Source organism: Arachis ipaensis, chromosome B3 (genome assembly GCF_059453495.1).
Source record: "Arachis ipaensis isolate K30076 ecotype BB chromosome B3, ASM5945349v1, whole genome shotgun sequence".
Classification (NCBI taxonomy): Eukaryota; Viridiplantae; Streptophyta; class Magnoliopsida; order Fabales; family Fabaceae; genus Arachis; species Arachis ipaensis.
In genome coordinates, this window is record NC_142438.1 from 116,419,118 (window position 1) to 116,443,456 (window position 24,339).

The 24,339-nt window shown below is 34.7% G+C and overlaps 2 protein-coding genes across 2 annotated transcripts; one reads left to right on the top strand and one right to left on the bottom strand.

The window, feature by feature from the left end:
* Positions 1 to 19,204: 19,204 nt before the first annotated feature.
* Positions 19,205 to 22,001, top strand: LOC107630799 (AT-hook motif nuclear-localized protein 5). Its single transcript, XM_016334043.3, has 5 exons — positions 19,205 to 20,491; positions 20,775 to 20,842; positions 20,996 to 21,127; positions 21,227 to 21,385; positions 21,602 to 22,001. Exons 1-5 carry the CDS (start codon positions 20,023 to 20,025, stop codon positions 21,833 to 21,835), a joined length of 1,062 nt encoding a protein of 353 aa, XP_016189529.1. The 5' UTR covers positions 19,205 to 20,022; the 3' UTR covers positions 21,836 to 22,001.
* Positions 22,002 to 22,567: 566 nt separating this feature from the next.
* Positions 22,568 to 23,982, bottom strand: LOC107630801 (putative glutathione peroxidase 8). Its single transcript, XM_016334045.3, has 6 exons — positions 23,779 to 23,982; positions 23,604 to 23,680; positions 23,456 to 23,517; positions 23,251 to 23,369; positions 22,908 to 23,075; positions 22,568 to 22,778 (listed from the first exon to the last, which is right to left on the bottom strand). Exons 1-6 carry the CDS (start codon positions 23,833 to 23,835, stop codon positions 22,746 to 22,748), a joined length of 516 nt encoding a protein of 171 aa, XP_016189531.1. The 5' UTR covers positions 23,836 to 23,982; the 3' UTR covers positions 22,568 to 22,745.
* Between the last annotated feature and the right edge of the window lie 357 nt (positions 23,983 to 24,339).

Genomic DNA, 24,339 nt, shown 5'->3' on the forward strand with positions numbered 1-24,339 from the left:
GTTTTCTTCAGATGAAGAGATCCACCAGCAGAGTGGTCCAATGACATCTTGGACAATTCAGACAGACCATCATAGAATATACATAAGATGCTCCATTCTGAAAGCATGTCAGAAGGACACCTTCTGATCAATTGCTTGTATCTTTCCCAAGCTTCATAGAGGGATTCACCTTCCTTCTGTCTGAAGGTTTGGACTTTCACTTTAAGCTTGCTCATCCTTTGAGGTGGAAAGAATTTGGCCAAGAAAGCATTGATCAACTTTTCCCAAGAGTTCAGGCTTTCTTTAGGTTGTGAGTCCAACCATTTCCTAGCTCTGTCTCTTACAGCAAAGGGGAAAAGCAGAAGTCTGTAGACCTCGGGATCAACCCCATTGGTCTTAACAATATCACAGATCTGTAAGAATTCAGCTAAAAACTGATGAGGATCTTCCAATGGAAGTCCATAAAACTTGCAATTCTGCTGCATTAGAGAAACTAATTGAGGCTTAAGCTCAAAGTTGTTTGCTCCAATTGCAGGAATTGAGATGTTTCTTCCATAGAAGTTGGAAGTTGGTGCAGTAAAGTCACCAAGTATCTTCCTTGCATCTCCACCATTGTTGTTGGGTTCGGCTGCCATGTCTGCTTTATTTCAAAATTTTCTGTAAGGTCCTCTCCGGAGTGTTGTGCTTTAGCTTCTCTTAGCTTTCTCTTCAGAGTCCTTTCAGGTTCAAGATCAGCTTCAACAAGAATGTCGTTAACCTTGTTCCTGCTCATATGAAAAAGAAGAGAACAAATAGAGAATAGGAATCCTCTATGTCACAGTATAGAGATTCCTTTATGTGAGTATAAGAATAGAAGAATAGAAGAATGAGAAGAGAGAGAGGAGAGTATTCGAATTTTTTTTAAGTAAAATAAAAGAAAAATATTTTTGTTTTTATTTTAATTATTTAGTTAGTGTTTGAAAATATTAAAAGAAATAAAATAAAATTAGAATTTAAAACAATTAGTTAATTAAAAAGAATTTTGAAAAAGTGGTTAGTGATTTTCAAAAATTAGAAGTGGAAAAGTAGTTAGGTGGTTTTGAAAAAGATAAGAAATAGTAAACTTTTTAAAATTAAAACAAACAAGTCAAGTAGTTAGTTGAAAAAGATTTGAAAATAAATTTTGAAAAGATAAGAAGTTAGAAAAAGATTTTGAAATTAAAATATTAAAAAGATATGATTGAAATTTATTTTGAAAAAGAAATTAAAAAGATTTGATTTTTAAAATTAAAGTTGATGACTTGACTAACAAGAAACTAAAAGATATGATTCTAGAATTTAAAGATTGAACCTTTCTTAACAAGAAAGTAACAAACTTGAAATTTTTGAATCAAAACATTAATTTTTAGCAAGGATTTTCAAAAATATGAAATAAAATTAAGAAAAAGATTTTGAAAAATTAGTTTTAAAATTTTTGAAAACATTAAAAGAAAAATGAAAAAGATTTTGAAAAATTTTAAGAATGAAATTCGAAAATCATAAGAAAAATGAAAAAGAATTGATTTTGAAAAAGATTTGAAAAGATAAAGTTTTTAAATTGAAAATTTGACTTGACTAACAAGAAACAACTAAATTTTAAAAATTTTTTACCAAGTCAACTCAAAATTTCGAAAATTATGAGAAGAATAAGGAAAAGATATTATTTTTTGACTTTTGAATTTTTAATGAGGAGAGAGAAAAATAACAAAATGAAACAAAATATAAAAATTTAAGATCAAAATAAGTAATGCATGCAAGAACACTTTGAATGTCAAGATGAACACCAAAAATACTTTGAAGATCATGATGAACATCAAGAACATATTTTTGAAAATTTTTAAGAAAAGAAACACATGCAAGATACCAAACTTAAGAACTTTTGTACTAGAGACACTAACAATTTGAAAATGCATATGAAAAATAAGAAAAGATATAAAACAAGAAAATGTAAAGATCAAAGAAAGAAAATCATCAAGAACAACTTGAAGATCATGAAGAACATAATGCATGAATTTTTGAAAATTTTAAAAAAATTAAATTAAATTAAAAAAATGCAATTGACACCAAACTTAAAATTTGACACAAGACTTAAACAAGAAACACAAAAAAAAATTTTATGATCTTATTAAACTTTTTGTATTTTTTTCGAAATTATTTTGGAAAAAGAAAATAAAGAAATTCAAAATTTTTAATAAGAATTCCAGGATTTATGCAATGTTAGTCTACAGCTTCAGTCCAAAAGAATTAGACATGGCCAAATGGCCAGCCAAGCTTTAGCACAGAATTATAAATGAGAATCCAAAGGCTCCTCCAATAGCTGCAATGATAAGTGGAAGCATCGGTCCAAAAGAATTAGACATGGCTTAATAGCCAGCCAAGCTTCAACATATCATCATAGAGCTCTAAGGTGGAATTCATTCTTAAAATTTTTTAAGAACATTTTTTTCGAAAACTTTCTTTTTTGAAATATTTTTAAGAACTTTTTGAAAAGAAAATAAAGGTTGAAACAAGAAAGAAGGTTACCTAATCTAAGCAACAAGATGAACCGTCAGTTGTCCAAACTCGAACAATTCCCAACAACGGCGCCAAAAACTTGGTGCACAAAATTGTGATCACACTTTTCACAACTCCAGTACAACTAACCAGCAAGTGCACTGGGTTGTCCAAGTAATAAAACCTTACACGAGTAAGGGTCGATCCCACGGAGATTGCCGGCTTGAAGCAAGCTATGGTCATCCTGTAAATCTTAGTCAGGCGGATTCAATTGGTTATGAGTTTTGATAATTGAAAGATAAATAAAACGTAAATTAAAATAAAGATACTTATGTAATTCATTTGTGAGAATTTCAGATAAGCGTTCGGAGATGCTTTGTTTCTTCTGAACCTCTGCTTTCCTATTGTCTTCATCCAATCATGCGTGCTCCCTTCCATGGCAAGCTGTATGTTGGTGGATCACTGTTGTCAATGGCTACCATCCGTACTCTCAGTGAAAATGGTCCAGGTACGGTTTCTGCACGGCTAATCATCTGTCGGTTCTCACTTGTGTCGGAATAGGATCTCTCTATCCTTTTGCACACTGTCACTACGCCCAACATTCGTGAGTTTGAAGCTCGTCACAGTCATCCCGTCCCAGATCCTACTCAGAATACCACAGACAAGGTTTAGACTTTCTGGATCTCGGGAATGCTACCAATTGGTTCAAGCCTCTACCACGAAGGTTCTAATCTTACGGATTCAAATGCTCTGTTGTCAGGAGAGGCAAGTCAAATATGTGGATCAGATACCCAAGAGACTATACTCCGGCTGTCGTCCAATGACTACGTTGAACATCATGTAGACCGCTTGTGGTTGTCAGGCACGCAGATCTTGGCTAAGCGAGTAACGAAGATAGTGGGTGATTGTCACGGGTCACCCCTTCATTCTGACTTAACCGAATTAAGAACGAGAGTATATCTTGGAGAAGAAGTAAGCGTGAATTGAAAGAGAAACAATAGTACTTACATTAATTCATGAAGAACAGCAGAGCTCCGCACCTTAATCTATGAGGTGTAAAAACTCCACCGTGGAAAATACATAAGAGAAAAAAGTCTAGGCATGGCCATGTGGCCAGCCTCCAAAATGTGAAAAATGGCATAAGCCCCTCATACGAATACAATATTAAAAAGTGCTATTTATACTAAACTAGTTACTAATGATTACAGAAAATAAGTAACTAAGTGCAGATAGTGCAGAAATCCAATTTCGGGGCCCACTTGGTGTGTGCTTGGGCTGAGCATTGAGCTTTACACGTGCATAGGCCTTTTCTAGAGTTAAACGCCAGTTTGGATGCCAGTTTGGGCGTTTAACTCCAGTTCTGGTGCCAGTTCCGGCGTTTTACGCCAAAAAAGGGTCTCAGGCTGGCGTTGACCGCCAGTTTGGGCCATCAAATCTCAAGCAAAGCATGGACTATTATATATTTCTGAAAATCCTAAGATGTCTACTTTCCAACGCAATTGAGAGCGCGCCAATTGGGCTTTTATAGCTCCAGAAAATCCACTTCGAGTGCAGGAGGGTCAGAATCCAACAGCATCTGCAGTCCTTTCTCAGCCTCTGAATCAGACTTTTGCTCAGGTCCCTCAATTTCAGCCAGAAAATACCTGAAATTATAGAAAAATATACAAACTTATAGTAAAGTCCAGAAATGTGATTTTTGTATAAAAACTAATAAAAATGTAATAAAAAGTAACTAAAACATACTAAAAACTACCTAAAAACAATGCCAAAAAGCGTATAAATTATCTGCTCATCAATAATTAAGCTCAAATCTCACAGGTTGTGTGTTCTTAGCTATCAAACATGTTCCAAATTACAATCTTCAAATAAGTCTAACAAAAAATTTTTAATTTAAATTAGTAAAATACTATAAAAAGGGTCTTGAAAAAGAACTTATCACTCCAACCAAGTAGTGGTAGAAGAACATGCACAAAATCAATAAACATGCAAATGCAACAACTAATTTAACAAGGAAAATTAAGCATTGGTGTTGAAATAGGAAATAACTAACCCACATAAGTCGGTATCGACCTCCCCACACTTAAAGATTGCACCGTCCTCGGTGCATGCTAAGATGTGCAAGTGTATGGGTGGCTCCAACTGACGTTTTTTCTCCAAAGAATGTGCATAGGAACTTATTTGTCACCCCATTGAGAAGCTTCTCTTTTCTTTTCTCGGTGGCCATCCTGAAAGAAGAGGAAAAAGAAGAAAAGTAACCCAGAAATAAAGATAAGAAAACAAATAAAGTACGGGTGGGTTAATGCCAAATAATGAGGGTCTCAATTATATGGTAGCTACAACATATACGTGAGAAAGTAATAGAAGCACATGGCATATCAATCTGCAAAAATTACAAAAAGGGGAAGAGTGTGGGTAATGAAAGACAGTGCAAGTTCATGTCAATGCAAAAGGAATACATGTATCATAAAAGGATGGCATTGATTTAAGTAATATTACCCAACAGTGTAAATAAGTCACTAAGTACCAAAATAATACCAGAAAAGATATAACAGTTGAATAAGAACATTTAATACCAACGGAGAAAGTAATAAACGTAGAAAAGAAAATAAAAATATGCACAAAAGTAACATGTAATGAAGAAAGATATGCAAATGCAATAAAGATAGAAGTTAAAGAAATGAAGAAGAAGAAAGTAAGAAAGGAGGAAGAAAGAAGGAGAAGGGATAGAAGAAAGAAGAAGAATTTAAAAACAGGGCGCGACGCGTACGCGTGGGTGGTCTAAAAGCGAAATGACGCGCACGCGTCAGGGACGTGTACGCGTGGGATGATTTTGTGCCTCTAGCACAGTTCCAACGCGAGGGAAGCACAACTCTCGAGTCAAACACCCATTTACGCCAATTGCCATGTCCATGCGTGCGCGTGCTTGATGCGTACGCGTGGATTTTCCAAGTTGCAAGTGACACGCACTCGTCCTGTGGGTCGAAGTGTGCGCAGAGCACACCAGCCACACGATTCCATCACAACTTTCTGTTCGTTGGATGGGATAGCAAAATTTGGAATCGACGCCCACGCGTGGCCAACGCGCACGCGTGGGTTGCCCTCTTTTTTTATGCAAAATGCGGAATGCAGAATGCAGATGCTGATGCAGACATTATGAATGAACACTAAGAAAAATAGAATAAAATAAAACTAAGAATAAAACAAAATAAAATAAAATGAAGACTGAAAAAGAACGATCATACCATGGTGGGTTGTCTCCCACCTAGCACTTTTAGTTAAAGTCCTTAAGTTGGACAATTGGTGAGCTTCCTGTCATGGTGGCTTATGCTTGAACTCATCTAGGAATCTCCACCAATGTTTGCAATTCCAATAACCTCCAGGGTCCCAAACTAGGTACATAAAGTCTTTGAGCAAGTTAAAGCAAGTGACAAAGCTCCAGGAGTGTTGATTGTTAGAATGAATTCCGGGGTCCCAAACCTTGCTTTTGCACCCGTCTATGCCTTGATCATCATTGTTCCAACCGGGTGGAACGCAATTGGAATTCTCATTGAGACATCCAAACAACCTTCTAGACCCATTCATTTGAGACTTATACCAACCATTGCACTTAGACCTTGAACATCCAACCATAACGAACCTAGGATTGTGATGCCAACCACTAACCATCTCCCTTTTACTCTTAAAACCACAAAGAGTTCTGAGTTGTCCATCCGTCTCAAGCAAACCAAATTCGAGTGGAATAAGAAAGTTAAGGGATATGAATTTTACCCACTTGAATGTTGTATTGGATGGTAATGGCTTTGGGGAAGAGGTCTCCAACAGCTTTGACAAGGTGATTTCAAGCTCCATTCCCTTGTGCTCTCCCTTGACATCTTCCACCTCTTTGCAAGCTTCTTCAACTTCAACCGTAATCTCATCAAATTCTTCTAATTCTTCCCCATCACTCAAGTCATAAGTTGGAGGTTGAGAAAAGTCTACCTCCACATCATTTTCAGATTCACTTGGAGAAGGTTCTTCAAACTCAAGGGGTTCACTTGCGGATGCAAGTTCATCACTAGGATGGCTTGATTCATGCTCATCATCACCAAGGGAACTTGCCTCTTGATTTATTCCGTCTAATTCTTCATAAGGAACATGCTTTGGAGGTTGTGCACCATCCTCCTCAACATCAATTTCGATCTTATTGGAGGAATACTCTACAATTCTGGATTCCCATGGAGGTTCAGCATCTCCTAAGTCTTCAACCACTTCTTCCTTTTCTTTGATAATTTTGGCTTTCTCCACTTGCTCTAATACAAAATCAAACTCCTCCTTGATGTCACTTAGTGTAGAGTTGCCTTCAATGATGGAACTTTTCTCTTGTTCAACCTTCATTAATTCCTCAACTATTCCTTCATCTTCAAGGGTCTCTCCTACCTCTACCTTTTGGGCCTCCTCTTGCTTCTCTTGAAGTATGTGTGCATAAAATTGATCCATGACGTCCCTAAGATGATCCATTCTCTCTTGTTCTGGGTCAGTAGCATAATTGAGATCATGTTGCTCTTGGATTAATGGATATGAGTATTCTTGCATAGAGGGTGGTGGTGTAGTAAAGCTTGAGGGTTGAATATTGGAGGTAGAGGGTTGGTCCACGTGGGATATAAGATTTTGGAATTTAGAGGTGAGACCAATGAGAGTAGAGATAAGTGTGGTTTGACGCTCTCTTTGCCCTTGGCGAATAACATTAAAGGTATCATTTATGGGAGCTTGGGGTGGATAGGAGGGTTCATTTGTTGGGAGAAAGGGCTCATGATAGAAAGGTGGTTCATCTTGATAAGGATATGGAAATGGTGTATATTGAGGTGGTGGTTCTTGGAAGTATGGCTCATAAGGCTCTTGGTATGGTGGGTAAGAATTAGGGTCATATGGGGTGTTTGGTCATAAGGGGCTTGTGAGTATGGTGGTTCAAAATTATGTTGAGGAGGGGGCTCATAGGTATAGTGTGGCTCATAACAATTGTCCTGGTATGCCTCTTGGAATGGCTCTTGGTCATAGTATGTTGGTGGAGGTTGTTGCCAAGAGGGTTGATCAAATCCTTGTGGCTCCTCCCATCTTTGATTCTCCCATCCTTGATGCATATTTTCATTGTAATCTCCTCTTCCTGCAACATAGTTGTAACCAAACTCATAGCCAAAGGAGTGAGAGTTCATAGTAGCTAAAGAAAATAAAAACAAAAACTAGTAAAAATAAGAAACTAATTCCTAAACTAACAAAAACTAGCGAACAAGCAAAAAGTAAATATTTACAATAACCAATAATAAGGCACACGTTTGCAATTCCCTAGCAATGGCGCCATTTTGACAAACAGATTTTTGCTAGTAAAGAATTCATAAAAGTAATCACGTTGTAGGTATAGTTTCTAAACCAAAAAAAGAATTCTTTAGTACAAAAACTTGTTTGTCACTTAAGCAAACCCAATAAAAATAATAACCGAAGTATTTAAACATCGGGTCGTCTCTCAAGGAATTGCAGGGAGGTGTATTTATTATTGGTTATGGAAGATTATCTTTTTGGGGTTTTTGAATAAGGAACAAGAAAAGTAAATTGCAAGAAAGTAAGTTAATAATTAAGAAAACTCTTGGTAAGGTATGAGAATTAGACGTCCTATCCTAGTTATCCTTATCAATTGTGATGAGGATTGTTCATTGCTCCCACTTAGTTAACCCTTACTAAATAAAGGAAAGTCAAGTGGACTAATCAATTTGATTCCTCAAGTCCTAGTCAACTCCTAAGGAAAGACTAGCTTTAGAGGGATCCAAACCAACCAGCAACTATCAATTATCAATCAACAAGGAGTTTGATAACTCAAGTGTCTCCAATTACTCAACCAAAGCCAAGAATCATAACAATTTAACTTAAAACCCTCCCAAGCATTTTATCAAACACTTGGAAGGCATAACATAAAAATATAGGGAACTAATTGGGAATGTAAAATCTAAAATGAACAATTGCAAGCATCAATGATAACAATTAAAGCAAGAAGCAATAAATCTGAAATACCAAAAATTGCATTAAATAGAAAATCAAGTCTAACATGAAGAGTTCATAAATTCAATTGGGAAGATAAATAAACTAGAATGCTAGAACAAATAAAAGTAGAAGAGAAACTAAATTAAAGGGATATTAAACCTGGAATTGAGAAGAAATAAACCTAAACTAAGAGAAATCCTAAAACCTAGAGAGATGAGAGAGCCTCTCTCTCTAGAAACTACATCTAAAACCCTAAATTGTGTATATTGGGAAGTATGAATGATTCCCCCACTTTGCATCTTTTAATCTGTGTTTTATGGGCTGAAAACTGGGTCAAAAATAGCCCAAAAATTGCCTCCAGCATTTTCTGATGCGTCCAACACGTGGCTCTGTCACGTGTGCGCGTCGTTCCCGCATACGTATGGATTGAATTTTTGCCAAGTCACGCGTACGCGTGATCCACGTGTGCGTATCGCCTAACAACATGAAAACTATGGCAAATTATATATCATTTCGAAGCGCCGAATGTTATCTTTCCAACGTAACTGAAACCGCCTCATTTGGATTTCTATAGCTCAAGTTATGGTCAGTTAAGTACGAAGAGGTCAGGCTGGACAACTTAACAATTCCTTCAATTTCTTGTATTCCTTCCACTTTTGCATGCTTCCTTTCCATCCTCTAAGTCATTCTTGCCCTATAAACCCTGAAAATACTTAACACACATATCAAGGCATCGAATGGTAATAAGAGGGGATTAAACATAGCAAATTTAAGGCCAAAGAAGCATGTTTTCAATCATATCACCAAATTAGGAAGGAAAATGTAAAACATGAGAATTATATGAATAAGTGTGAGTTTAGTAGATAAATCCACTCAATTAAGAATAAAATATACCACGAAATAGTGGTGCATTACCCATCTCATATACAAGATTAACTATCACAATCATAATGGCAACAACCACAACCTCAAAGTTACTAACCCTCATACATATCAACCAATCTCAATCATCAACATCATTAATAATTCAATCTTATCTTACGGTTAACTAACCTAAATTTTCACGACATGTTATATTTTAGTTATGAGAAACCAAAATCATACCTTGACCGATTCCTCCTAATGCCCGGAACACCTTACAATTCAGCGTTTTCCAAGCTTCCAAGACTCCAAAACCTTACTAAACAGCCCTTAGCCACTAAAGTTCAATCCAAGCTCTACTTTCTCAATCTTGACCCCCACCAAATAACCAATTTCAATCTAACATCACAATTATCACCATAATCAATATGGAGTTCACTAATTCAACATTACACAAAGGGTTTGAGGGTGCTTACCTGACCTTCAGCTGAAGTGAGTTAGACCGACAATACCCGCAAGTTAATTCGAACTTAAACACCGAAATTACGCAAATTTAACATAATTATTCATTAAATTTTGAAATTTAGGAGATAAGCATCTAGGAAAGAGAATTAGGCTTACCTATGAAATTATTCCAATGAATTCGTAGAGCTCGACAAGGTGGTCGCGTGGCCGCAAACAATGTGGCAATCGGAGCTTAGGATTGAAAGTTATTTGGATTTGCTTGGAGGGTTAGGGTTTATGTCTCAAGTTCTTCTCCTTCTCAAAGTTTCCAGCGGGATTGTTGTAATGAGGGAAGAAGATGAGCTGATGTATAAGTTAGTGAATTGGTTCGACCTGTTCGGCCCGTTTAGCCCAATTTTAGGCCAAATCTTTTAAAATTAGTGTTAAAATTTATATTTTAATTATTTATTCCATTCTAAGCTATAAAATTTAATTTTCTAATTTTTTAGATAATAATTAATTTATTGGTTAATTATTTACTAATTACTCGGAGTTTACACTATTGGCTAAGGATAGAGTGGATTAAACCAGCTGGGCCATAATCCAAACTAAATCTAGATGGATTTGTTCATCACTACTTGTTGCCAATTCTGGAGTAGGAGGAAGAACAAGGCTATCAAAGACCACTCCAAAATCCAGATTCAGAAAAAATATGAAATTGGTGAAAGAGCAGGGGAATTGAACAAGGTCTAGAGATAGCATATGTTATGGGAATTAGAAGATTAACTGTTGAATGTGCTCTTAAGCAGTTATCGCTGTTCTAAACAGCTAGAAAATATTTAGTTACATCATAATGCTTCAACTTTGATCGAGAATATCAATAAATAGGGGAAAAAGAAACATATATTTTGTACTGTCTACACATCCAATTTTTTTTTGGCAATCAAGTCCAACCAAGTTGGCCCAAATCCAACAAAAATCACTTTCATTACATCAAGTAGGGGTGAAAACAGGCCAGGCCAGGCCAGGCTTTGCTCTTAACAGGCCTGGCCTGTCATACAGTTAATTGGCCTGAGCCTGGCTTGCAGCCTGTTATAGGCTCTTTATAAGGTACTAGGCCTGGCCTGTTATTCAGCCTGGCTTGGCCTGAAACCTGTTAAAAGGCCTGATATTTTTTTTTACAAAAATAAAAATATTATTTAAAAAATTATTTTTTAATAAAAATATTTATATGTAATATGTCATATATTTAATATTTATAAAAAATTTTAAACTTTTAATGTATTTAAAATATACAAAAATATTTATAATATAATATAATAGATTTAAAATATCTCATAATTTTGTTATAATAAATAATTATTTATATATTTAATTATATTTTAACAGGCCCAGGCAGGCCTGACAGACCAATAAGGCTAATTAGCGAGCCTGAGCCTGGCCTATTAACGTATTAAGGCTTTTAAAAAAGCCTGGGCCTGTGCCTATTTTATAACAGGCCAGGCCAGGCCAGGCCAAACACAGGCCAGGCTGCAGGCCCCTGGCAGGCCGCCTGACCTTTTTCCACCCCTAATTACATGCAGCGTGTACACACGCATGCTTCACTAACGCAAATATATCCTTTTTTGTCTTTGTGTTCCTTCTTCTTCTTTGCCTTCTTCCTTCTTCTTTTTCTTCTTCGCGTATTTTCTCTCTATCGTTGCTCTTTTATTGCTGCTGTTGTTGCTACATTTTTTCTTTTTCTCATTTTTTTCCTAGTAATTTTATAGCATTAATTTTTCTTCTTTTTTTATTTTATTCCTTTTAAGAGAGTGAAACAAGAAGAATTACGAGAAAATGAAATAAGAAGAAGATGAAGAAGAAGTGGCAGAATATGAGGAGGAGGAAGAGGAAGAATTTTGAATTATATGAACTTATCAGAATAAAAATACACCAAATTTTTTTACAAATACACATAAATTTCTTAGTTTTTACACCGAAACTTTGCTACAAAAGCACAAAAATGTCTTCTTTAATGTTACATTTTTTTCTTCTTTTCTTTCTTATTTCTTTCTTTTTTTAGTTGAATGAATATAGGTTCATCATCTTCTTAGTAATTTTACAGTATTATGTGCTTCTTCTTCTTCTTTGTTTGATTTTTTATTTTTATTCTTGTTAAGAAAGTAAAACAAGAAGAAACTTGAGAAGGTAAAACACGAAGGAAAATATGAATAAGAAAGTAATTTTGCAGCATCTTCTTCTTCTAGTTGAATGAATGTAGGTTTATCCTCTTCCTAGTAATTTTGTAGCATTATATGTTTCTTCTTCTTCTTTGTTTAATTTTTGTTTGTTTTTATTTTGTTAAGAGAGTAAAATGAGAAGAAACTTAATAAGGTAAAACAAGAAGAATAAAAATATACCGAAATTTCTTAATAAATACACATAAATTTTTTAGTTTTTATACCGAAATTTTGCTACAAAAGTACAAAATGTCTTCTTTAATGCTGCATGTTTTTCTTCTTTTTTTTTATTTTTTATTTCTTTTAGTTAAATGAATGTAGGTTCATTGTTTTTATTCTTATTAAGAGAGTAAAACAAGAAAAAATTTGAGAAGGTAAAACAAGAAAGAAAAGATAAATAAGCAAAAAAAGAAGTTGCAAGACTTAGAGTAATTTATCATGACTTAGCGCAAGTAGTTATGGAATGATTAATACTTTAGTACTGCAACATCTCATTAGCAAGTTAATGTGTAGGAATAATCGGATAAATTGTGTACTTTTTTGTCGAGTTATAGATAATATTCTCACTCACCTTGAAGAAGGAAGGATTGGCCCCTTATCGTTGTGCTACGTTTTGAATTATGCAGAACTTATCAAAATAAAAATACACTGAAATTTTTTAACAAATACATATAATTTTCTTAGTTTTAACACCGAAATTACTTAATGATTGCGACACGCAAACTCAGTTCAAAAGAAAGAACACAAATAAGACTGAATCATGAATAAAAACACATCCAAATTAATTTTGCATTAGACAATGTCATTAATATGACAAAAATTCAATGATAACTATAATAATAACAATAATAACGATAAAGAAGATGACGATGACGATATAATGATGATGATGGAAAAGGAGGAGGAGGAGGGGGAAAACGAATGAAAAGAATAAATCAAATGAAAAAAGAAAAGAGGAGGAGGAGAAGGAGAAGGTATTGATGGTGGTGGTGACGATGATAACGAAAGAAAAAAAGAGAAAAAAGAAGGAGAAGAAAAAATAGCAACTAAGATGTTAGTAAAAAGAAGAAAAAGAAGAAGAGAAAGAGGAGGAGGAGAAGAAGAAGGAAACGGAAAAAAAGAAGGAGAAGAAGAAAGAAATGGAAGAAAAAGGAGGAGGAGAAAGAAACGGAAGAAGAAGGAGTAGAAGGAAACGGAGAAGAAGAAGGCGTGTGATTTGAAAAACGGTTATAACAACTTGGTTAAGTATTTTACTTAGATGTAGAGTTTTATTCTATTTTGTAAATACTTTTAGAAAAGATAATAAATGTATCAATTGTCTAATATGAAAAATCTTAAATCTAAATGCAAACTTTCATTTTTGGAACACTCCTATTTGAGGAGTAGTTAAAAACTTAAAATCCTTGTACATAATAACAAAAATACAAAACTGTTATGTATATTTTAAAAATTAATAACCAAATGAGATATAATTTTTTGTTTAAAAATATAGGTGTTATTGTACACATATTTAACATATAATTTATATATTAATATGTATTTATATAAGTGACTAATTTGTTAATTTATTTTTTATGTAACCTTTTAAATAAATAAGATATTTTTTTTCATTTAAATTTATATTAAATCTCTCTCTCTTGTGTTGTTTTTTTTTATTTCAGTTTCATCTCAAAAATTTTTTATACAAATAAATATATAAAAAATTACTTCTCTAAATACATACGGAAAAAAAATGACCATTAAAATACAAAAAATTATTTTACTAGTAGCGCCGCAAAATGAAAATACTCACTAATTCTCCTATGACGCCCGCAAAATGGATAATGAATAACGGACACTCTAGCGCATGGAAAATGAAGTAAATATAAAATAGAATCTTTGGCCATTTCTAACCTGACGCACGTGAAATAGACAAGAGTGAATAATAATAATAATAATAATAATAATTTGAACGTGCGGTTTCATTTTGCGTTCGTCAGCGTATCAGCTATCCATTACCCATTTCGCTAGCGCCATGAGAGAATTGGCGCCATGAGAAAATTAGTGTGTATTTCTATTTCCATTTATTTGGCGCCAATAGTAAAATGGCTCTGTGTATTTTGGTGACCGTTTTTTTTTGTGTGTATTTAAAAAAATAATTATTTTTATATATTTATTTGTATAAAAAAACTCATAACAAGGTGGATCAAATAAAAGAGCAACAAAAAAAATTTAAAATAAAGCACATGGTCAACTCCTCCTTCATTTCCGGTATTACCATCAAATAGCTGAAATTGTCATCACTCCCTTTCTTTTAGTTTTTAAACGACGTAGCAACAATATCAGCAACCCTTGATACTCTATTTTAAAAGACTTTTTGATTTTATTCTAGTCAAACATTCTAAATGATAATGAAAAAAAAAGGTCATCTTCCTTTCAAATTTTCACATATATCCAATTTTAAAAATGTTATTTTAAAGTGCTTAGGACAGCAAAAAACGACCTGAATCGTAAATCTAAACACATTATACATACTATTTAAATTCACAAGCAACAAATAGGTGATATATATTTTTAACATTCTTCTTACACATTATTACTTTAATTTATAACTTCTAATTTACACGGTCTATTTTTCATATTAATTCTATCCAGATAGTTTTAGTGAAGTTAGAGCATCTCCAACGGTAAAGAAATGAGGGACCCGTTCTGACAAAAGTTGAAGACCAACCATTGGAGCAACATAAACATGAGTCTCAGCACATATTTCAAAGCAAGGAAGGCCTGCTCAAAGGGACTTGCTTTGTTTTCATTATAATCAATAAAATTTTAATATCTGGCACTTAAATTTAAAAAAATAAATAATATGGTATTAATATAATAACTAATAATGTTACATAATATGTTATCAATAAAGGGTTAATCTTCATCTTATTATATACCAACTTATTTAACTTTATGTATATAATTAAATATTATAATTATTTATAAATTAAATATGATTTAAGTATTTAATTTAGTTATTTAAAAAATTATATTAAATAATTAAATTATATTTAATTTATTAATAATTATAATAATTAATTATAATTCTATTTAATTAATAATTTATATTAATTATTTAAATTACAATTAATATAAGTAATTAAATTAATATTGTATATTAATTATATTATTATATTAAATTAGCCATTGTAAAATTAGCCGTTGCAAAATTAGCCGTTGGAAACTAGCCGTTACTATGTTATCATTATCATTAACAAATTAATATTTTGTTACTTTATATATACCATTTAGATACACTTCTATTCTCCAAAAAAATGCCCAACTTCAAAATAGGCAGCAGCATAGACAATTGAAAGAGGACTTGATTGAACACATATGACAATTTCACAATGCTTATCGTCAACTATAGAGCTTAATTATGTTTTTCTTTCTATTAAGTAATTTTACAAATTAGTGTAATCCCGAATTATATATTGTATTATTGTTATATATGAATTTATTTAATATTAATATCTTTTAATAGTAAATTATTTTAAATTTATAAATTTAAATTATATTATTCAAAAAAATTAATTACATTAATTTCAAGTATTTTAATTAATTAATTAAGTGAGACCACAACAGGGACAAAAGTTAGTTCCTCCTAATGGAGAAGAGAGAGATGCTTTGAGTTCCTATTTACTGTTTATGACGCAAAAACTGATATGGAGTTACTTTTTATGACAGGTGGGGCCATAGATAGGAATTGGGATGAGTTCCCTATTGGAGATGGTCTATAACTATGTCATCTAAAACGAGTTAATAGTCAAAATCGTCCCTGAAAGATACCTCGTTCTCCATTTTCGTCCTCAAAAGATAAAATTAATCAAAAGCATCCCCAAAAGTTACCGACGTTAATCGATTTCGTCCTTTCGTCATCTCAGTTGTTGAGGTGCGTCGCTTCTAGCCTGGATTCTGACTTAGAGGCGTTCAGTCATAATCCAACGCACGGTAGCTTCGCGCCACTGGCTTTTCAACCAAGCGCGATGACCAATTGTGCGAATCAACGGTTCCTCTTGTACTAGGTTGAATTACTATTGCGACACTATCATCAATAGTGAGCTGGAACGTTAAGTTCCAGCATGGCACACTCCAGCATGGCTAATTCTAATGCTGAGTAGATATGTTTGTTTATTTAGCTCAAATTAGTCCTAATGTTACAACCCTAATCTAATCCCAATCTGAAGCATAAATGTGTGTGATTCTCACAAAATGGCTCCTCTTCATGCCTTTTTCTATCGAGAGTCAGTTCCTCTGCTGAAGCAATACACGTTTGAAGAGCTTTTGAAGCTTATATTTCCTGCATCAAGCCTATGGATTGGCAACTTGATGCAACTTGCTTTGTTCCTTCACTCTCAAGGGTTGAAGTTAAAGCCAAAAATTGAAAGGTCATGTTCTAGTTTTTCAAAAGTTGCTAGAGCATCTGAACAAGAAAATGCAGTATGCCATGAAGATGAGGCCTTTTTTGGAGATCTTTTCTCTGAGACTGCATGTTCTATTGGGTCTACAGATGGATGTGAACAACCTGGTACTGAAAATGCTTTTGGGGAAGAGAAATTTGTTGAACTGGCTGGGAGCATGATTTCCTCCCTGGTGGAGTCTGGTAAATTTGTATGTCTAATAAGCGCGCTCTCATTTGTTGGACAAGTACTTGCAAGCCCATCAGAAAGCTTTTTTTGGTAGCCTTAGTTACCAACAAAAGTCAGCTTCTGATTTTTCATCATTCTTGCTCATGAAACATACTAAAATTGACAAAAGCCTGCAGGATGAGCTGCTTGAGAGGAGTGGCTGTAATGAAGGTGAGCTTCAATCTGTCCTTGGCCTTCTATCACAGTTGGATGCTGCTGTTGATAAAAAAGCTTCAGGAGTTCTTCCTAAGGCCTACTGGGAGGCATGTTGCATGGGTTTCCTTGTCATCTTTCTACTCCTAGTGCTACTTTGCTTTCTTGTGCTCTTAGCATAAGATGAATTATCTGTATCCTAGATGGGTTATTTAGAATAACAGCAGGGAGAAAGGTTGATTTGGACATCGAAGCTCTTGGACAAATTCTTGATGTTGTAATGATTATCAAGTATGATAGGATATTTGAAGGTATTCATGGAAAATGTGATGCTGTTTATCAAAGCATAAGTACAGAACTGGAATGGTCAAGTTATGCTGACTTAATTCTAATGAAGCAAATGGAAGGGTTTCTGAAAGACATTGATTGTAGGGGAGAAGGTCATGACAATGTCCAAGAATGGATAATCTGCAGAATTATTGAGTGGCACTAGGAAAGACCCTTCAAAGTATGCTATTTTTCACTTTTATCTTGGTATTGAAAATGTGCTTGGACAGATCAGTAGGCATTTACGATTGCATAATGGTGACTGTATAGTGCTAATTGATTCGCTGAATACCTGTTACTCTGAATCTGTGAATGTGAAGATTTTCGATTTCTTTGTGGATAATTTATCTGGAGAGCAATTTCTTGATCTCAGGCTGAGAATACAAAGGAAATTCCTTGGAAGAGATGTACATATGGTGTCTAAGTAGTTGGAGAAGAGGCTCTTAAGAAGCATAATAAAATTAGATACTGGCGTCTGTGCAAAGGAGACCTCCATTTTTCTACAGGAATCAACAACGAATTTTATCCTATGCCTTCTATCACCAACCTCTGAACGGTCCAAAGAGTTGTAGCATCATATTTTTAATTCTTTGCTATTGTCACTTGATGCTGCATTTTTGCAATTTGATATACTTGCAGCAAAGTCATATTTTAGTTTCATTGTTAAGATTTCAAGAGGAGAGTCATTAATGAAATAGCTTTTGAAGAGAACTGTTGTGTTGATGGATAAATTGGTAGGCAATGAAAGTTTGCTTCCAGGGTTGAAGTTTCTATTGGGCTTTATTGAAATTGTCTTAAGTAATTGTAAATCTGGTAAAATTTTACTTCAAAGAACAACTAAAAAGTGTTCATCTAGCAGTAGTCTTGGGATAGAGCATGTGTCTGCCCGACCAGTTGGATCCAGAAAAAACTCAGACACATTTATTCTTTTTGCCAATCAAGAAGGGGGATCAACGTCGCTTGAATGTGATGCAACTTCTGTTGACAAGGACGAGGATGATGCAACTTCCGATGGGGAGGTTCTGAGCATAGATAAGGAAGATGAAAAGGATGGTAGTAGTGAAAAGGCCTTGTATGCTTTTAATGTCCTCATAATAGCGACTGAACAAACATACAGGGTCAACTACTACGAGAATCACACACGTTTATGCTTCAGATTGGGATTAGGTTAGGGTTGTAACATTAGGATTAATTTGAGCTAAATAAACAAACATATCTACTCAGCATTAGGGTTAGCCATGCTGGAGTGTGCCACGCTGGAACTTAACGTTCCAGCTCAGCAAACATTACACACCTCAGCAACTGAGATGACGGAAGGACGAAATCGATTAACGTCGGTAACTTTCGAGGACGCTTTTGATTAATTTTATCTTTCGGGGACGAAAATGGAGATCGAGATATCTTTTTAGAGATGATTTTGACTATTAACTCCATCTAAAACTATTTTTACCTGTAAATTAAAAATATTTTTTATATCAAATTTTAAATACAAACGTGTCTTTTTTTTTTTTTTTTTTTTATCTCTAATCAGCTTAGCTAAATGTAAAACACCATAAAACTAATTTAACTGATCTATTTTTCATTGAAAGAACCCGCCTCTACAGCCCACTCTATTCCATGAGAAAACCTGTATTTCCTTTGGACAAATATTTTCTGATTTGAAATCAGAAAAAGCCTTGAAAAAGAGGCCTTTAGAGTTTATTTTATACAGCCCACTCTGTTATTTTATACACAAACACAATGCAACTCTATAAACAAGTTAGAACAGAATGCTTAAACACAGTGCTTTTAATTACTAATTAGTAAAAGAAACATAGTGCACAATTCAGTCTAAATAAAAGAATGATAAAGCAAAAGGGTAGCTATCCTAAGGAAATAAGAAAACAGACACGGGATTTGGTACTTTGGTTATTTGGTAGGGCACACTTTCCCTCAAATACCCACAAATTTTGCCCTTCTCCTAACTATTCTTCATTTCTTCCTTTTTGTTGTGTTGTTAACTTGTTATGCGCTTTTCTTTAATTGTTTTTGGCTGCTTCTTGGGTCCGAGTCCGACACTGACTAGCGACTAGCTAGTAATAATAATTAATAATGCTTATGCAAGGAGGACAATTTGGAAAGAGAGAATGGCTCTTTTACTCAAATGAAATAAAATCTGTAGCCATCACTTTCACACTTCACTAACCCCACTTTAATTCAAATCAAAAGCCTCTTATTATTATTATTTCTATTCATTCTTGTGCTCCCCCCTTGTCATTCTCAAGTTCCAACTCTCCCTCTGTCTCTTTCTTCCTTTCTTTATTTTTTTTTTTTTTTGGTATTTTTTTCTCCACCTGCTGCATTCTTCTGTCGAAACCCTAGATTCAAATCTAGGGTTTTGTTTTTGTAATGTGTTCAAACGTGATTCTAGGAATTGCCAGCTTGCCACTTTGATTTTTTCTGTAAGCTTAATGATTTTTCAGTGACAATATTGTTTCCTTTAAAATTAAGTAGGAACTATTTGATCATTTAATGAAGTTGTTAGATTTGTGTAGGCAAACAGAACTCTTGTATTCAACGTGCACTTAGCACAAAATATTTGAGCTTGTTGACTGAATATATATAGAGAGCTACTGGAATTTAGATCCTCTTCCCTTTCCATTGATTTTTCTGTTAAAAATCCAATCTTTTCACCCTTTCTCGAGCTTTTTGATGCTCCCCATTAGAACAAACTCGGTAAAAACCTCATTTTAGTAACTTCACCAACCGCCGGTTTTGATAGTTCAGCTTTGGGTGGGATTGTGGGCAAGGATTTTAACGTAATTAAATAGGCGCTAGAAAGTTTGTGTATTTGTTTATCATTATCACAGAATCTCTTAGTTAAATGCATGGATGGGAGAGAAGCCATGGCATTTACTAGTGGGTCTTCTTCATTTTACGTGCATAGAGAGAGTGGAGGGTTACAAGGACCTCCAGGATTCAGAGCTTTGTCAAACACTGCCGTTCAATCTCAGTCAAATGCAAAGGGTGGCGGAGGCGGCTCTGTTGGTTCTAATTCCTCATTTGCATTACGGGTTCAACCTCAAGCACAGGCTCGTGCCGGTTTTAGTCATGGCATTGGCATTGGTGCCTCATCTTCTGGTGGTGGAGTGCCTCCTTCTTCCTCAGGTGAGCCTGTGAAGAAGAAGAGAGGGAGACCCCGCAAGTATGGCCCAGAAGGACCAGGACCAGTTTCTTTGAGACTTTCATCAATGTCTGCCCCCGCTTGTTGGAATGCTGGTTCAACCTCTGATTCCCAGAAAAGGGGTAGAGGACGCCCTCCGGGATCTGGAAGGAAACAACAGCTGGCTACTCTTGGTATATTTGTGTGAGAATTATCAGTCCTTGTTGATTCCACAATTTGTATTTGCAATATGTTTAAATAGAAATTCTCTTGCGTATTTGATTATCTGAGTTATGACCATATACCGTGACTTATTTTGGTAGCGAGTGAAACACTTGAATTTCCATATTGGATGTGTGTGTTTTCATTTGTGTAAATAAAATCCATGGAACTGTTTCATTGATGGTTGTAACGAGCAACTTTTTGTTATTTTGCCAAGTGTGTAACCTTTTAACACAGTTGTTTATTGTATCTTAGGTGAATGGATGAATAGTTCTGCAGGGCTGGCTTTTTCACCTCATGTAATCTCCATTGGAGTAGGGGAGGTAATTATCCTCTTCATAAGCAATCTACCTTTGTTATTTTGTTCTGTGGTCTTTCTTTTATAAAATCCTGATTGTGTTATGAAGATAGAGAGGGGGTGCATGCCTCTCTCAGATGCTGCCTAGCTGAGTTGCTCTTTCCTTCCATTGTTTCAGGACATTGTAGCAAAGCTATTGTCGATATCACAGCAGAGACCACGGGCTCTCTGCATCATGTCGGGTACTGGGATAGTTTCTCTAGTTACTCTCAGGCAGCCTGCTTCTACTAACACCAGTGTCACGATTGAGGTTAAAGCACCAATTAGTATTGCTTAAAGCCCCTAAGTTGGTTCTTGTGGTATATTAATAAACTTATTTTATTTTATTTTATTTTTCTAATTTTCTCAGGGCCGATTCCAAATATTGTGTTTATCTGGTTCTTACTTGGTTCCTGAAGATGGTGGACCATCCAATAGAACAGGTGGCATAAGTGTTTCCCTTTCTAGCTCCGACGGCCGTGTTATTGGTGGTGGTGTTGCAGTGCTTATTGCTGGAAGCCCAGTGCAGGTATGTACTGTACATGTGACATAGGCATCTCTCTTTCTAGTCCCATTGGGGCACCTGAAAAGGATGTTGACATGGTTTCTATGATGCATAGGCCTCTTCTTACTTCTATGGCTTGTTGGTTGTAATCATTCTACATGATAACATGCTTTGCATTCGAACCAAAACAATATCATTAACCCCAAAAGAATGTATGAATGAATCCTTTGCTGGCTGCAGGTGGTAGTGTGCAGTTTTGTATATAGTGGTAGCGCTAAGACCAAGCCCACGCAAGCTACCCTCATGAAAGAAGAGAGTTCCGAGCCTCAGCGCAATGACAAGTTAGCTTCTTTGGCCAGTGCTCCGCATAGTCAAAACTACATCCCTTCTGCTACAGGCATTTGGCCTGGATCACGACCTGCAGATCTCAAGAGCGCGCACGGACACACTGGCATTGACTTGACACGTGGATGAAAATTTTTATTTTGGGAGATATTGCAGTTTTGTAAATAACTTGTTGTAAATGAGGAGAGTTTGTGAGCATTGTGAAACAGCTTGTTACACCCATTGGTGGTGGGACACAAGTTTGGACTAAAATGCTTAAACAAATGGATCATTCAGCATTGAATTACGATTCTTAGTCATGCGAAATTTCTTGTCAAATCAAGGCAAAATATACACTTAATTGGGAAGTATATTATTATCTCCATGAGAAAACATTTATGAGCAAAAAATGCCGAGTGCTTATTCTGAAGTCTGAACCATCTTTTGCTGATAGTTTGACATGATTTCAGATGATGACCTATCTTTTGGTTGTGAATTGTGATTGACTTGGCCAATTCCCTCATAGTATTTTTACTTATTCAGGCTGTGGTACTAATTAGGTTTTGTATCACACATTGCCTAAGGGAAGAGACATCTCGTCGTTATCATATCTTCTCTATAGTTGTTTAAATTTTAAAGCATTAATCAGTGGTTGTGATCTCATCTTGGATAAATATGTCATGCATTGTTGCAAAGAACCACATCGTTGGCCTTTTTATCTTAGATGCTTTTGTAATCAATAATTGATGCTTTTAAAATTCAGATATTTCCAACTTTACAATAACCCACTAATCAATGACGATCTATCTTAATGTTACGTAGTAATATTGGCGTCTGTTTATATAGTTTTGCTTATCAAGACTGTAAACCAAGTCAATAAGGTTAAACTCAACAAAATCAGGCATCATTGCATATTTGCATCATGTACTCCACCAGGATAAGCAACTAAGCAAGTCTTATTTAGGTTATCAAACCTTATATGTACCACATTAAGACTTCAAAGAAGGAACATAATAAACACAAGAAAAAGAAGCTTGACATTGAGAAGTCGATTCATCCTTCATTGAATACCTAGTAGCTTACAAATGTCTCGCTGCAATATAAAACAAGTTTCACAAGAATTAGAAAGGACAGCATAAACCATATTAAAAAAAAAAAAAGAAGAAAGAAAAGAAAAGAGCAAGAACAAGAATGATATAAAGAAAATAGTACAGTTAGTTACCTCAAGGCTGAGAGGAGAAGTTGTGGGGTAATAACGATCAACCACTTGGCCATTCTTATCAACCAGAAACTTAGCAAAGTTCCACTGAATATCATCCCCAAATATTCCCCATTTACCTGACTTCAAGAACTTATACAAAGGAGCAGATTTGTCTCCATTCACTTCAATCTAAAACAGTAAAGGATTAATGAACTTAATATTCCAATTTCCATGTGAACATATAAACAGGATTCATAACAAGTCAACACAGAATAACAGCAGTCACATAAATCTGTGTCCAATTAAACATAACTAGTGAAGTGGCAGGGGTTGACTTTTCTCACCAAGCTTAGCGTTGACCTACCTTAGCGAAGATGGGGAATTCTGATTTGAAGCGCGTACAGACGAACTCCACAATTTGATCATTGCTTCCAGGTTCTTCATCGCCAAATTGATTACATGGAAATGCCAAAATCTCCAACCCTAATTTTGGAAGCTAGACAACTCAGTTGTAATATGATTTGTACAGTTTGAAATGATGAGAATGAAATTAATCACAATTTACAAACCTGTGTGTTTATACTTGTGATACAGTTGATTCAACTCCGCATAATTTGGGTTGGTCATGCCACTGCCCCAATCCAGAAACATTGTAGAATGGAAGTATTCTCACTTTACATAGATAAATGAAAATGAAAAAGAAGCAGAGAGAGATACCACTTAGAAGCAACATTGACAATGAGTAAGACTTTTCCTTTGTAAGTGGAAAGATCTATGTCATCGCCCTTAGCATCCTGAATATTTGTTTGGGTTTACCGAAATAGAGTCGAGGCAGATAAAAATAACATGAAGCATAGTCAAGTGAATGAAACACCAACAAAAATAAACGAACCTTCACAACAAAATCGTAAACGGACTTTGGATCCTTGCTGGTTTCGTTGCTAGTCATGAAGAACAGTTCCACTCTTCTGTACAATCCAACCGGCGACCGGTGTTAAGTGCGCTAGACGAAGGTATTACCTTTCCTGTTACCTCTATGTGGCCACCATTAGTATTTTCCATTTTTTTTTAAATATCATTTAGCTTTCTTTTTCTTTTTCCTTTTTTTTTTTTTTTCATCTTACCAAGCTCGGTTGATATCATAATGATTTGGTTAGAAGTTGTTGACTTGTTATCAATTTTTTCTTTTTTTTTTTAAATCTAGGGAGTCAACACAACTAATAAATTTGTGCCTTTTATTTGTATTTTTATTTATAGTATTTTTTTAAATTTTATGATAAAAAACAGTAAAAATAATAAAATATTTATTTTTTATTTTCATCTCATATTTTTTATTTTTTTATAAAATATTAAAAATAAAATTACAAATCAAACGTATACTTAAAAATCAACAATTAATCTAATACTGAATACAAACATTTAAAATTAAAAACAATAAAAATATTTAAAATTC

Coding starts and splice junctions, on each gene's coding strand:
- LOC107630799 (XM_016334043.3), top strand. CDS start 20,023: ATGGATGGGAGAGAAGCCATGGCATTTACTAGTGGGTCTTCTTCATTT. Junction 21,128..21,226: donor ACACCAGTGTCACGATTGAG/GTTAAAGCACCA, acceptor TAATTTTCTCAG/GGCCGATTCCAAATATTGTG. Junction 21,386..21,601: donor TTGCTGGAAGCCCAGTGCAG/GTATGTACTGTA, acceptor TGCTGGCTGCAG/GTGGTAGTGTGCAGTTTTGT.
- LOC107630801 (XM_016334045.3), bottom strand. CDS start 23,835: ATGACTAGCAACGAAACCAGCAAGGATCCAAAGTCCGTTTACGATTTT. Junction 23,518..23,603: donor GTCAATGTTGCTTCTAAGTG/GTATCTCTCTCT, acceptor GGATTGGGGCAG/TGGCATGACCAACCCAAATT. Junction 23,076..23,250: donor AATTCCCCATCTTCGCTAAG/GTAGGTCAACGC, acceptor TTACTGTTTTAG/ATTGAAGTGAATGGAGACAA.